Source organism: Arachis ipaensis, chromosome B5 (genome assembly GCF_059453495.1).
Source record: "Arachis ipaensis isolate K30076 ecotype BB chromosome B5, ASM5945349v1, whole genome shotgun sequence".
Taxonomy (NCBI): Eukaryota; Viridiplantae; Streptophyta; class Magnoliopsida; order Fabales; family Fabaceae; genus Arachis; species Arachis ipaensis.
In genome coordinates, this window is record NC_142440.1 from 115283944 (window position 1) to 115298372 (window position 14429).

Consider the following 14429-nt stretch of genomic DNA (forward strand, 5'->3'; position numbering starts at 1 on the left):
CATGTGTTAACATCATTCATCTTTTAATGTGCATTGATTACCACCTTTTCCGCCCTCTTCCCTACTCTAACCCTTGACATTTTAACATACTTTCTCTTTTCTTTCTTTTAGGATGGCCACCAAGAAAGGCAAGGAGAAAGCTACTCCCAAATCAACAGCAAGGAGAGGCACCAAACAAGCTTTAGTGACAGAGCCATCTTCAACTACAGTTAAGCCCTCAACAAAAAGAATTAAGAGGATTATAAAGGTTGATGAAAAAGAGAAAGCCTTCCCAGCAATGGACACTGCGCGATTTACCAATCGCTACTGTGAGCAGATGTTCCCCATCATGGCAGAAAGGAGTTACAACAACGAATACCTTCTTATCCTCCCGACCCGTATTGCTGAATTTGTTGAGCCGCAAATTGAACGCAGACAATGGGGTTTTCTACAAAGACAGCCATGGCAGGTTAATCTTTCCTGGGTAGTCAAATTCTACTCTAATTTCCACCTGCCAAACCTGCAGTCTGTCTATGTATGACAGAAGCAAGTCCCCATTACAGAAGAGGCCATTCAGCGAGCTTTAGATCTTCCCCCTACTCCAGAAGGACTGGACGTATTTCAAGAGGCCGCACTCAAGCGCTGGATGTACCAATTTGACTGGGACGCTGTTCTCAGAGTTATCGCACAACCTGGCTGCAGATGGATCTACGGATACCATCGTTCCCGCCCTAAGGGAATATTGGCTTCCGCACTTACCTTGGAGGCTCGCGTATGGGCACAAATTATGTTCCATTACGTCTTTCTGAGCACCCACGAGTCCTCCTTCACTACAGACATGGCCGTCCTACTATGGTGCATCCTTACAGACCAGCCTCTGAACCTACCAAGACACATCCGGAATGCTATGGGACACGTACAAATTGCCCAACTTACCTTTTCCTGCCTTGGTTGCAGATCTCATCTCAGCAGCCGGAGTCTCCTACAGAGCTGGAGACACCAAAGACATGCTTCCACGGGCTGATCAATACGTCCCTAACGGGAAATATATCAGACCTCCAGCAGCCACTACACGCTAGCCTACTGAACCGGATGAAGACATTCCACCTTCAACACCACAAGCACCTACAACAAACCAACTGCTCCATCAGATACTTGAGAGGTTGGATCAGCAGGAATACAAAGCAAAGCTAAGAGAGCGCCGTAACAAGCGCCGATTCACATACCTCAAGGAGCTACTTATCGGAAAATACAAAGACCCAGACACCCTGGACTCCACTTCATTTACCAGTACAGGGAGCCATGACGGTCCCGACTATGGAGATACTGCTACCAGCCCACCTTTGTTCCTGACAGATGGCACCGAGGATGGTGCAAAGCCTTAAGTGTGGGGAGGTCGGTCAGTACCTGACTTCCGGAGGTAATTTCTCTTCCCTAACACCAATAAAATAGGATATTTAGTTAGTTTTTCTTTTGTAGAATAGGATAAATTGCATAGTAATAGGTTAGTTGCATGCATGTTCTACTTGATTGAAAAGATAATAAGTTTCTTCTAAGACTCTATTTTTAGAACAAAATTTCACTAATTTTAATCAAAACTTTTATGTTAAATTTGCTTGAAGTTGTATTTGGAACATGGTTTTTGAGCTAAAGAACACACAACCTGTGAGACTTTGAGCCTAAATACATGGTTACATTATTTAACCATAATTATTTTATTCTTGTGTGTTTACTTCTCTATGATTGTAATATATATTTTGTTTCATCCTATATGTCCAATGTTTAATATATTTATATGCTTGCATATGATTGAGGCCATTATTTGTTTAGCTCACTTATCCAAACTAAGCCTACCCCTTAAGTTACCTTTGTTAGCCACTTTGAGCCTTTAAATCCCATTTGTTCTTTATTTTACCACATCACTAGCCTTAAGCGGAAAAACAATTATATATCCCAATTGAATCTTTGGTTAGCTTGAGATAGAATTGTGTGTTAATTTAGTATGGGAAGATTGTGGGAACAAAAGATAATAAGGGAATGTGTCATGATAATATAATGGGAATTTGGGTACCTACTCATGTGAAATTATAAAAAAAAATTAAAATTCTATGTTCATTGATAAGATATGTTTATTTTCATGTTAAAAAAAAATCTAAAAGTATTCAATAAATGAATAAGGGGACAAAATTACCCCAATGCTAAGTTAAAATTCAAGGATCAATGCATATATGATAAACTTAAAATAAAAGTTGATACATGAGTAAGGAATGTGAAAGGAAAATTTTGGGTAGCTAGGTATGAAATTTAAGTTATATAGAATATATATATGTGTGTTAGGTGAAAGCTTGGGTTAATTAAAGATTCAATTTATAAGCTTACTTAGCCATATATATACCCTTACCCTTACCTTGCCCCCATTACAACCTTGAAAAGACCTCATGATGTTTGCATTGGTACATTAAATGTTGTTGATTGGTTAGGTGAAGAACAAAAATTAGAAAGCATGATTAGAGAAGGATAGAGTGATTACCCTATACACTAGAGAGATTAGAGCGTACATATATCATCAGTGAGGGTTCAATGCTTAAATTCTATGTTCCCTGCTTTCATGAGCTACCTTTTTGCATTTTTATCTGTTGTTACTATATAAAAATTGAATTAGTAGAATTTGATTTGTGATTATCTTGAAGAGCTTATTTACTTTTAACCAAGTGGACAAGAATCATATAGTTGCATTCATATATATAGGTTGCATTGCATTGCATGAGTTTTACATGTTCCTACTCATTTATTTTATCTCCTTCAACTTAGCATGAGGACATGCTAATGTCTAAGTGTGGGGAGGTTGATAAACCATTATTTTATGGTTTATATTGTGTTTAATTGTGTGGTTTTATCAAATCTTTACCCACTTATTCATATGATTAGCATGTATTTACAATTCCTTCCCAAAATTACTCCATGGTTGAAAACTTGCTTCCTAGAGACTTTTAATTATGTATTTTAATTCTCCTTTATTCCATTCGATGCCGTGATCTGTGTGTTAAGTGTTTCATGCTTTATAGGGCATGAATGACTTGGAGATTGGAAAGAAGGCTTGCAAAAATGGAAGGAACACAAGAAATTGAGGAGGTGACCAGCGAGAAACGACGCGGACGCATGGCTCATGCGACCGCGCGAAATAGAGGAAATTGCAATGACGCGCTCGCGTGCCTGACGCGAACGCATAGATTGGAAACTGCACAAGTGACGCGAATGCGTGGACGACGTGCACGCATGGCAAGGCAAAACGCTGGATGACGCGAATGCGTGGATGACGCGATCGCGTGATGTACGCGATCTGCAGAATCTGCAGAATTCACTGGGGGTGATTTTGGGCCCTGTTTTGACCAGTTTTCGGCCTAGAAAAGCAGATTAGAGCTAGGGAACATGCAGAGACTAACAACAACATTCATTCGACAATAATTTTAGTTTTAGATATGATTTTACTCCTCCTCTAGGTTTTCTCTCTACACAGTCATAGTTCTTAGGATTTTGATTTTTTGCTTTTTGGATTGGGATATTGAGAAGAGTTATTACCTCCGTCAAGACTTCATCATTCTAGTTTGTTTTCTTACTTGTCACTTACTCTTTCTTATCCTTAATTTATTCAGAGTTACTATTGGATTATTTTTAGAATTTATTAATACAAGAACTATTTTTATTTTTAATTGATCCTTTTGATTATTATTCATCATGTCTTTCTTTATTTCCCTTTCTTATTTCGTGATTTTTACATTCATAATGAGCGAGTAGTTCCATAACTTGATTGGGAGTTGGTTGAAAGGAGGACCTTGAGTTGGAATGCCCAAGAGTAAAATTATAATTGGCTTTAGCGTTGGGTCGCCATCTAGTCACTGACACTAGTCCTTCCCAAGGGAGAGGATTAGAACTTATCAGTAGAAACTGACTTCCAACTTGCTTAACTTTCCTTTATCCGGTAAGGGATAACTGAGCAGACAACCTTCAATTATCAATTGATCTTGGGAGAACTCCAACAAGGATAGACCTTCCGACTAATCTACTCCCGGTCAAGGTTTTTATTTAAATAACATAAATTCTCTGATTTAATTTCCTATTTATCACCTCAAACCATTTTAGAAAACATCTGATTAATAAAATAACATATCTTTCTGTAACTCGTTAGGAGACGACCTGGGATTCACACTTCTAGTATTTTAATTCTAATTTTGTGACAACCCTTCTAAATTCATAAGCGGATTTTTGGTTGGTTAAGAACTATACCTGCAACGTATCTCTTATAATAATTTCTTAACATGCTAATTTCTGCCACGTCAGTAATCCAATGATATGTCCATTGTTTCAAAAGCTACATACATGTGGGGTTTGATTTTGGAAAAGAAAAGGCATTGATTTGGATGTTTCGTTCTGGTGTTGCTTTCGGTTAATTACGAGGAAGAGATGAAGTTGAGGGAATCTAGTGCTTTCAGCCGGGATCTTGGCGAGTATGTATTTTGTCCAAGTAGATAGACATAACATTGATTTGGATAATCTTGTGCTTTCTCTTTGCCCTCCATTGGGTCCTGCTCAATGCAATGGCATATCTTGATTGTTGTTTTCCATATTATTACTAAGTTTGATAAGTTACATAATATTTTCCCCTTAGGTCAGTAAAATAGGGATGTAGATAAGGAGTACACCAAAAATCGGATGTTTAGGGATTGTTATTATTCTGCAATCAGGCATTAAGTTTAAGGAGTTGAGTTTCACTTTTATCTAGTTATTACTGATTTGATATATACAGTCCTGCAAATCCTCTCAAAATTGAATTTGGACGTCATTCATGTCTCTAATCTTACACATGAGAAGAGAGTTGAACATATATGACACAAGTTGCTTTGGTTTCAGAAGGTTGTTTAAGGGAAACTGTATCCAACTTTGGCCACTATTATGTTTGTGAAAATATGTTTTATATTTTATTTTATGTGATCTTTTATTACCGGAATAGCACAATAAATGTAACTTAGAGGTATATGTCATAATTATTGTTCATGAAGAATTGTATTTTGACTGTGAATCTGGTATTCTTGTAATCCAGATTGAATTACATGGGGTAGCTAGTACACTAGTACTGCATACACTATACTTCTTCTACCAGGAATGCTGACATGCTTGACTTTTTGCAGTATACTTTTGAATTTCAGGTATCAGGGTTTCTATGTGGTTCCAAGTCGAGATTGATATGCTTCTCTCTGTTTTTCATATTCTTCCCTGTACTTAAACTAATTTATCTTTCTCTCTGATACTTTTCTGAAACTTAATTGTTTTATTTTTTAGAAAAATATTAATATTTCATGTTCATCGCTAATCCTTGAATATTTATACATTTTGCTTGGGATTTACTTTGTATACTCTTGTTTCAAATTTGATGTAATCCTCATTGTCTCCCTTTTGGTTCTTTGCAACAATAGGAAGATGACTGTTCCTTCAATTAGAGGTTTCCTAATAGAAAGATTTGGCTTTTTTTAGGTCTTGCTAACAAGTGACCTAAGCGTACTAATTAAGTATATTTTTTATAGAACATACAAATTTTTTAAGTTCCCAATGCATTGATTGAATTGGTAATACATTGGAAGCGTCAAAACTTTTTATTTTAACTCTCTTAGCCAATACTCGTAGGGTTCTTTTTAGCTAAATCCTTATTTCTAATGGAAAATGAACAAGAACATTGACAAATGAATTAAAAAGTCCCATTCTCTAATTCTCATGTCTCTAATAAAGTGAAAGTTCCATCTCAAATAATTTTCTTAAATAGAATGAAAGGTTTCTCTTGGGCAAATTATGTAAAGTAGAGAAATTATATAAGCTAGTAAAATCTTTAAAGTAAGGAACATCCTCCACCTAAAAATTTCCCCAAATCTTGAAACACAAAATTCCAAGCCGAAATAAACATGAAACTTGAAAATAAATTTTAAAGGACTAGAGTTAGTAGTAGAATATGATGGGTCAACATCCCATCTATGATGTTGAATGAGTTTTAACGGTTGATAAATCTTTTTTTCTGTTACTTTACTCGATTGTATGTTTGTTCAAACGTAATAGAAGCAGGTGACGTGTTTGATCAGGAGTTATTGAGGTACAAGAAAATTGAGGAGTAACAGTCAACATAAAATAAAAGCAAAACATATATGGCTATATGCCATGATATCATTGTAGTTGTAGCATCATCTGACATTACAACTTGAAAAGTTGGAATCACCAGTTAGCATAATCAGCGCATATGTGCAACAAATCAACAATACCGTTGAAGAAATACTTTAGATTTTAGATTCAGTGAGAACCCATAGACCCTTTTTAGTAAAAAATCTTGTTCTCAATGTTGAAAATGAATAAGTAACAAGCTGGATTTTGCAAACTACAACAAGCTGCATTGAGGAGTGGACCTACAATACAAGCATCATGAATTTTGCATTAATCCCCTTTCAACCACAGATATGGAGGGGCATCACAAAGCAGTGGAGGACAAGTGAATAACATGAAGTCCAAAGCGTTGTTGAACTTTAGATGGCGAAGGGTAATCCTGAAAATTAGTGGTGCTACCCTTACTGGCTCTGATACCTACAATATTGACCCAAAAGTTTGTGGTTCTGACAATTTGATGTGTCTCAAAAGTAAAACATATTATGGAATGTTAAGTTATTATTTGATGTAGAGGTCTAATCATTATCTCCCCCCTTATGATTTTTTTATAGTAACTATCTGTGCTTTATGATGAAACTCATGCCATTTGTTTTTTAAGCTAATTTTCAGGTAGCTATGTTAATCTCAAGAGAAGTTGCAATAGCCTCCCACCTTGGTGTTGAGGTACTAGAGCAAATCATTATTGTCCTTCAGAATCTGGTATTCTGCTACTTTTCTCAGTTTTGCTGAGGCCTGCTTCTTTCTGTGTGATCTTTTAGGTCGCCATTATTGGTGGAGGTCGGAATTTCTTCTGTGGGGATGCATGGGTAGCTGCAACAGGATTAGAAAGATGTACTGCATACCAAGTTGGGTAAGGTTAATTGCACCAAACAACTATTTGTATACATTTTGTCCCATTTACTACTAGCAATTTGCATAAACCCATTCTTCACCTTCCTTGAGTTGCCACTTGCCAGGATATTACAATTTTGTGATGAATAAATCTGTATTATGTAATTTGTAGAACAATTAGTTCCTTTATTACAGTTCAAGCTATCAAAATATGCTGTTTTATCTGGTTTATGCCTTTTATCATTTAGGGAGCTGGTATCAAGAGGAGTCACTCCTATGGACATGACAGCACTGACATTCTGTGAGAAAAATGCTATTCCTGGTTAGTATATTTTAGTCTACTTTGTAGGCTTTGGTGCCTGAATTTTATTGTTGTGAAGAGTCAATACATTGCTATTGCGATATACTTGTCTGTGCCTTAATTCAGTTAACTGTTACTCTCTCCATATAACATTGATTTATGGAATGGAGGGAGTAATAGTTACTGAAGTAACATAAAGTGGACCTTTCATTTCATTAAATATATTTGATAATATCCCCTCCCCCCCCCCCCCATTTACTTGCACAGTTGTGGTTTTCAATATATTGAAGCCTGGGAACATATCAAAGGCTTTGTGTGGAGAACAAGTTGGAACACTAGTTGACCAAACTGGAGCAATAAGCTAACATTTAATTCAACCAAATTCAGTTATATTAGTTAGCAAGCTAGAGCCATTAAGTTAAGCACTATGATGGATGCCTCGAGAAGAAAATATAAAAAAAGACCCAACAGTTTCAGAGTACATGGTGTAATCAATGAAAACTATGTTTTGGAGCTGAAATCTCAAGTTCTCTATCCCTAGGATTTGAAATGGTGTTGTATTTAAGTATGTATTTCTGTAGGAAAAAAAAAAGAAAAGAAAAGAAAAAAGAATGCTTGTGTATATCATTCCTAGATGAATAGTAGTAGTAGTAGTAGTAGTAGTAGTAGTAGTAGTAGTAGTAGTAGTAGTAGTAGTAGTAGTAGTAGTAGTAAGCTTCCTTTGTTAAGAAATATAAATATATTTGGAGTAATTTAATTCAAAATCCAACTTTATTATTTGCAAGTCATTATGGATGGTAAAATTTTTAGTCCAAAGTATTAGCATAGAAATATTGTGTTTAATAATTTGGATACTCATTAGCTGTAATTTGAAAGTTATGTTATATCTGAGCATGCCTACCTTCATGATAGCTCATTATAAGACTGCATGATTTCGAAGTTGCATATGAAAGATTAAAAATAGTTTTGATGAAGTTGCATCTAAGCATAGTGGTTCCAATAAAGAATTACTTAAAGAAACATAGTTAATGAATCAATATCTCCAAATTGCACAAGAACCTAATGCATTCCACCATTTTTATCGGTTATGTCTAAAAAACTACTGATGCAAAATTAATTCTAAAGCACAAACTCATTTTTTAACAATGGAATTCCACAAAGCTCTCAAATTTTACAAAGAACACTTAAATTAACACCAATAAGCAAGGTGCAGTGAGACAATGCCACAGGAAGAGAAGCAGAGAAATTTACTTAAACTATTAATTCTACAATGACATCAATTATATATACCAAGTATTAAAAAGTGCTCTTAACACTTAAGCTAGACCATCTTCAATGGTGGGAATGGAAGGTGAAAGTGAATTCCTTGATTCATCATAGTCCTTTCCAAGGGGTGATTGCTCTACCCTGATCTCTTCAATCATGTTTACAAATTCTGCCATCGTTGGCCTCTTCTCCAGCTGCGGCGCCACACAAGCCAACCTAACATGCAGCATTGAAACAAGGTCCACCTCAATGTTCTTGTACCTCAATAACTCCTGATCAGACACCTCATCGGTCCAATCTTTCATAAGTGAATTAATTTATTCACATTATAACAGTAACAATTAAGTTATTAATGTATTAAAATTTACAATTCTGACCTACAATACAAGCATCCTGAAAACAAGAGGGCTAGATCATGCCAATAAGAACTTAAGAGAGGGGAAAATAATTTAGAATAAGGAGGAAGAGCAGATCAAATCTACCTAACAATATCCAACATCAGCATCACAAAAAGAATAAACAACAAGAACACATCTAATTAAGAGCAGCATGTCCCTCCGGAGTGTCCAACCATGGATGGCCAGGAAAGGTCTGTGGCAAATCCTGTACAGATGCATGAAGAATTATTAGAGAAAGGGAGATATAATAAGCAATTTTAACATGCATAAATTAAAAATATAATATATAGATTACAACTCTATGACTTTTTGTTGTTGATGACATCATTCAAAAGTCCAGCCCATGTATTGCTGTCACTGGGTCCACTAGAATACTGCGAGACATGGGAAAACTGAGGATATGATGTAATTCCGGCAGTAGAAGGATATTTGTTGAAGTACGCCATGCCATTTGGAACAGGATGAAAAGGTTTGAGCAAAGTGCAAACAGGTTTGTGTTTGAATTTGGTCACAAGATACCTCAATAATTGCCGGCCTTCACAAAAAGGTTTGAGCAAAGTGCAAACACTTACATGCCTGTTATCAAAGCACAAAACAAAACATATCAAACATAACAAATATAATATTAAATTAACCAAGTCTATCACATTTCTAATTATATAAGATAGAACCACATGATAACCTATATACACAACTTTATGAAGAGGAAGTTTCATAACATGGCTGGTACTTATGATTACAAAGATTATATTCAACTTTTCATGATATGGTTAATCTCCACAATCATAGTTAGAGTCATATTCAACAGAAAACAGAACAAGTCTCATAACAAACCGCCAAGTCCACTGTCCCTTCCCATAATTGGACACCTTCATCTTCTTGCTCCAATTCCTCACCAAACTCTTCACAAACTCTCAATCGGCTATGGACCTATAATGCACATTAAACTTAGTTCTATCCCTTGTGTAGTAGCTTCCACACCAGAATCCACAAAAGAATTCCTCAAGACTCATGAATCTTCCTTCTCAAATCGGCCTCGAAATCTTGCTTATGATTATCTTACATATGGTTCTCAAGACTTCTCCTTTGCCCCATATGGACCTTACTGGAAGTTCATGAAGAAGATTTGCATGTCTGAACTTCTCGGATGTGACACGCTAAACCAGCTTTTACCATTGAGGAGGCAAGAGACAGAGAGATTCTTGAGGTTATTGCTTAAGAGAGGGATGGCTGGTGAGGCTGTTGATGTTGGAGGAGAACTCTTAAAGCTTTCGAATAACGTTATCTCGAGGATGATCATGAGCAAGACCCATATGGAAAATGATGGTGAGGCTGAGGAGGTACGGAAGCTGGTGAGGACACAGTAGAACTTACCAGGAAGTTTAATACTTCGGATTTCATTTGGTTCCTCAAGAATTGGGACTTGCAAGGTATCAGAAAAAGGGTTGAGGAGATTCGGAACAGGTTTGATTCCATGATGGAGAGAGTGATCAAGGAACATCAAGAGGAAAGGATGAAGAGGAAGAAGGAAGGAGAAGATGGTGAAATCAAAGACCTACTTGATATATTATTGGACATACATGAAGATGATAACTCTGAGATACGTTTGACTAAAGAGAACATCAAGGCCTTCATCTTGGTAAGTTTCATATTCGTATATATATATATATATATATATATATATATATATATATATATAAATTGAATCCCGCTAGGAAGACAATTAGGTATCTATACAATGGTTACAATGGGCTATTTATTTGGCCCAATATAAATTAAAAAAATAAATTAACCCTCATTTACCCTAATTTCAAATGGCTTGTTCAATTTCAATTTACCCTACCACCAATTTACCCCTAATTCCAATTTTTCCCCATTAATCGTTTTGCTCTCACAGTTACCCTCCCCCCCCAAAACCCCTCCCGTTTGCTTCGCAGAACCCGCACGCCGCCCACCGTGTGCGCTGAAACCTGCATCCACGCCTAGCAGACCCACATCGCCCGCCCTTCTTCGCGAGCATCCTCCCTCACTGGCCGCAACTCCTTCACACCGTCGCTGTGGCACATCCCACCGTGACTACAGCCTAGTCTCTGTGCGCAACTCCTCCGACACGAACTGCAGCCCAATCTCCACGCGCAACTCCTCCGACCCAAATTGGGCTCCTACCCCCTCGCGGGAAGGAACTTCTTTGCACCAAACGTGGCTGAACATCCGACCGTGAGCTGGTTGAATAATCGTGGTGGACGCGAACTGCAGCACCGAACTTCCTCGCACCCAAAAACCAACCATCCACGCGTACAGTAATTGTGAACATCCAGTTATATATAGACAATAACATCAGATATTTGTGCATAAAGATAATCATGTAATCAATAAGTGGTATCATATACGCAGAATGACCATCCATTTTGTTTAATAAATTAACCATCCAGATACATAATGAAATGAATATCTGGTTGCTGGTTGGAGTCGCTGCGATGGTGCGGTGCAGCGAGAACAACTCACATGATCGAAAGGTAATGGTGGAGGGTGACCTCTGCGCACGGCGGGCTTATGGTGGTGAGAAAAGTGCTGGTTGGAGTCGCTGGCATGGAGCGGTGCGGCGAGAAAAACGCACACGACCTGAAGGTAATGGTGGAGGGTGACCTTTACGCACGGCGGGGAGAACCGAGGAGAAAGGGAGAGAGAGGGTAAGACTGTATAGAGAGAGGGTATGTGTGTTGGTGTAACTGATTGCAATCCTAATTTATTTTAAATTTGAAATTAGAAACTATTCAAAATTAATTAATGACTATGATTTGATTTTAATTGCAATTTAACCCTCATTGTTGATGACAAGTCATCTTAGCCTAGTTTCACTAGCCTTTTTCTTTTGTTTTCAATTGAATTATGCACTTTCTTGAGCCAAAAGCAAGCCAATTTGGTAGATTTTCATGTTTCCTTTGATTTAATCAACCATGTATGAATTCATGCCATTTCATGAGGTTTTATGCTATAAATGTCACATATTATGAAAGAATGAATATCTCATGATTTTGAGCATAGCTTTGATGTGTTTGGTTGATTGATGATAGGTGAAGAAAGCTTGGAGAAAGGTTGATGCAAGAAGGAATGGCTAGGAGGATTGACTTGAGTCTTGAATTAATTATGAACCAGGAAGCAAAAGCTGGAGCAAAAGTTAGCCCCTAACTTTTTGGCTAACTTTTGGGCAAAAGTTGGAGCAAAAGTTAGCCCCTAACTTTTTGGCTAACTTTTGGCATGAAAAACACTCCCTGGATGCACCAAAAGTTTGCGCCAACGTTAGCCCCTAACTTTTTGGCTAACGTTGGTGCTTGAAAAACTCCCTGGGCTAGCAAAAGTTTGCGCCAACGTTAGCCCCTAACTTTCTGGCTAACGTTGGCGCCATGAATAACTAAGGGGAGGCCAACGTTGGAGCAAAAGTTAGACCCCTAACTTTTGCCCCAACGTTGGTATCAGCAAAACAAGGGTGCTGATGTGAAAAGTTGGAGCAAAAGTTAGACCCTAACTTTTACTCCAACTTTTACTCAAGCTTTCATGATTCCAACCCGGTTCAATTCGGTTCTTCTCCAAACTCCAAGAGCAATCAACCAAGGCCTCTCTCAACCCAATTCCACCAAGAGCAAAGGCCCAATTGAAGGCTTGAAGACCATTTGAAGAAAGTGTATAAATAGATTAGAATTTAAGTTTTAAGGGAGCTTCCCTTTTGAGTTTTCAGAGAGCTTTTCTTTTCTGGTTTGATTGAGAGCTCACTTTTATTTTTCTTAGCATTGTTGTTTTAATTCAAGAGAATTTGGGAGGAGAATTGATCTCTCTTCTTCCTTGTTCTTGCCCAGCACTCTTTACTTTTCTTGTCTTGGATTTTGGGTGGAGAATTGAAGAAATTCTGTTTCAATCTCACCTTGGAATCTTGTTTAATTTTCTGATTAATTGAATTTCAGTTTCGGTTAATTGTTCTTCATCTACTTTCTTTGCAATTTACAATTTCCTTTGCAATTGTTCTTGTTGGATCTAGGAAGGCATTGAGATCTAGACTTGATTTTCTAGTCTCTTGGGTCCTGAGATCCGGATTTCCCATTTCCCATTCCCTGTTTACCGTTTTCATGCTCATTTACAATTCTGTTTCTAGATCTGATTCAATCCAAGTGTTCTTCTATTCCTCTGCTTGTTGAATTTTAATTTCCCTTGTTTAATTCCTGCAAATCCAACTCCCAATTCCCTTTACAATTCAAGCCATTTACATTTCTTGCACTTTAAGATTCTGCAATTTACATTTCTTGCGTTCTAAGTTTCTGCCATTTAATTTCTTGTTCTTTAAGATTCAGCACTTTAAATTTCAGCTCTCTTTAATTTCATGCCAATTGCCCATTCCCTTTACTTTCTATGCAATTTAAATTCTGCAAATCACAAATTTCTCAACCAAATCTTGATTCGCTTGACTAAATCAACCACCAAACTAAAATTGCTCAATCCTTCAATCCCTGTGGGATCGACCTCACTCCCGTGAGTTATTATTACTTGATGCGACCCGGTGCACTTGCCGGTTAGATTTGGGTGTCTTGGAGAAATTCGTTTCTCTGCGAAAATATCCCATCAATTGTATATATTGTACAATACATACATTGGCTCCTCATACTTTCTCATATAAATTATATCTAGAAGCATTAATTTTTAAACTTACCAATTTCATTTTCATCAATATTGTAGGACATATTTATAGCAGGAACAGACACTTCAGCATTAACTATAGAATGAGGTCTAGCTGAGTTGATAAATCACCCTCAAGTGATGGAGAGGGCAAGATAAGAGATCAAAACCGTGGCCTTGATGTTATAGAGCTATGGATATGAAGCAGTAACTAAGTCACCACGACACTCAATACATGGCCATTTGGTTTCTCACATTCGGATTTGTTTCTTCAATTGTCAGAGGAGCTACAATATCCAGAGGAAAATAACATCCGCAACCTGAAAGAGAGAGCTAATTTTTCTGTCTAGTTTTGTCTAATTCATTTATCCTTTGTGTTTTAATTCATTTTCATCAATATTGTAGGACATATTTATAGCAGGAACAGACACTTCAGCATTAACTATAGAATGAGGTCTAGCTGAGTTGATAAATCACCCTCAAGTGATGGAGAGGGCATGACAAGAGATCAAAACCGTGGCCTTGATGTTATAGAGCCATGGATATGAAGCAGTAACTAAGTCACCACGACACTCAATACATGGCCATTTGGTTTCTCACATTCGGATTTGTTTCTTCAATTGTCAGAGGAGCTACAATATCCAGAGGAAAATAACATTCGCAACCTGAAAGAGAGAGCTAATTTTTCTGTCTAGTTTTGTCTAATTCATTTATCCTTTGTGTTTTAATTAATCCTTTCTGCAGATACATGGGTCACTCTTTTGAGCAAGAATTTCCCTCAAAGATTT

General features: G+C 37.1%; 1 protein-coding gene and 1 pseudogene across 1 annotated transcript; both read left to right on the top strand.

Moving 5' to 3' along the window:
* Positions 1 to 6514: 6514 nt before the first annotated feature.
* On the top strand, positions 6515 to 7677 carry LOC110262949 (uridylate kinase PUMPKIN, chloroplastic-like). Its single transcript, XM_088487162.1, has 6 exons — positions 6515 to 6616; positions 6790 to 6843; positions 6939 to 7030; positions 7260 to 7333; positions 7439 to 7500; positions 7603 to 7677. The coding sequence occupies exons 1-6, from the start codon at positions 6515 to 6517 to the stop codon at positions 7675 to 7677; spliced, it is 459 nt and encodes a 152-aa protein (XP_088343288.1).
* Positions 7678 to 9695: 2018 nt separating this feature from the next.
* Positions 9696 to 13830, top strand: LOC107640864 (cytochrome P450 93A3-like; annotated as a pseudogene).
* Positions 13831 to 14429: the final 599 nt, after the last annotated feature.

What these genes read in the sequence shown, in the direction of transcription:
- LOC110262949 (XM_088487162.1), top strand. Translation starts at nt 6,515, where the DNA reads ATGAAGTCCAAAGCGTTGTTGAACTTTAGATGGCGAAGGGTAATCCTG. An exon ending in CCTCCCACCTTGGTGTTGAG is followed by an intron (nt 6,844 to 6,938) that starts GTACTAGAGCAA and finishes GTGATCTTTTAG; the next exon opens with GTCGCCATTATTGGTGGAGG. An exon ending in TGAGAAAAATGCTATTCCTG is followed by an intron (nt 7,334 to 7,438) that starts GTTAGTATATTT and finishes GCCTTAATTCAG; the next exon opens with TTAACTGTTACTCTCTCCAT.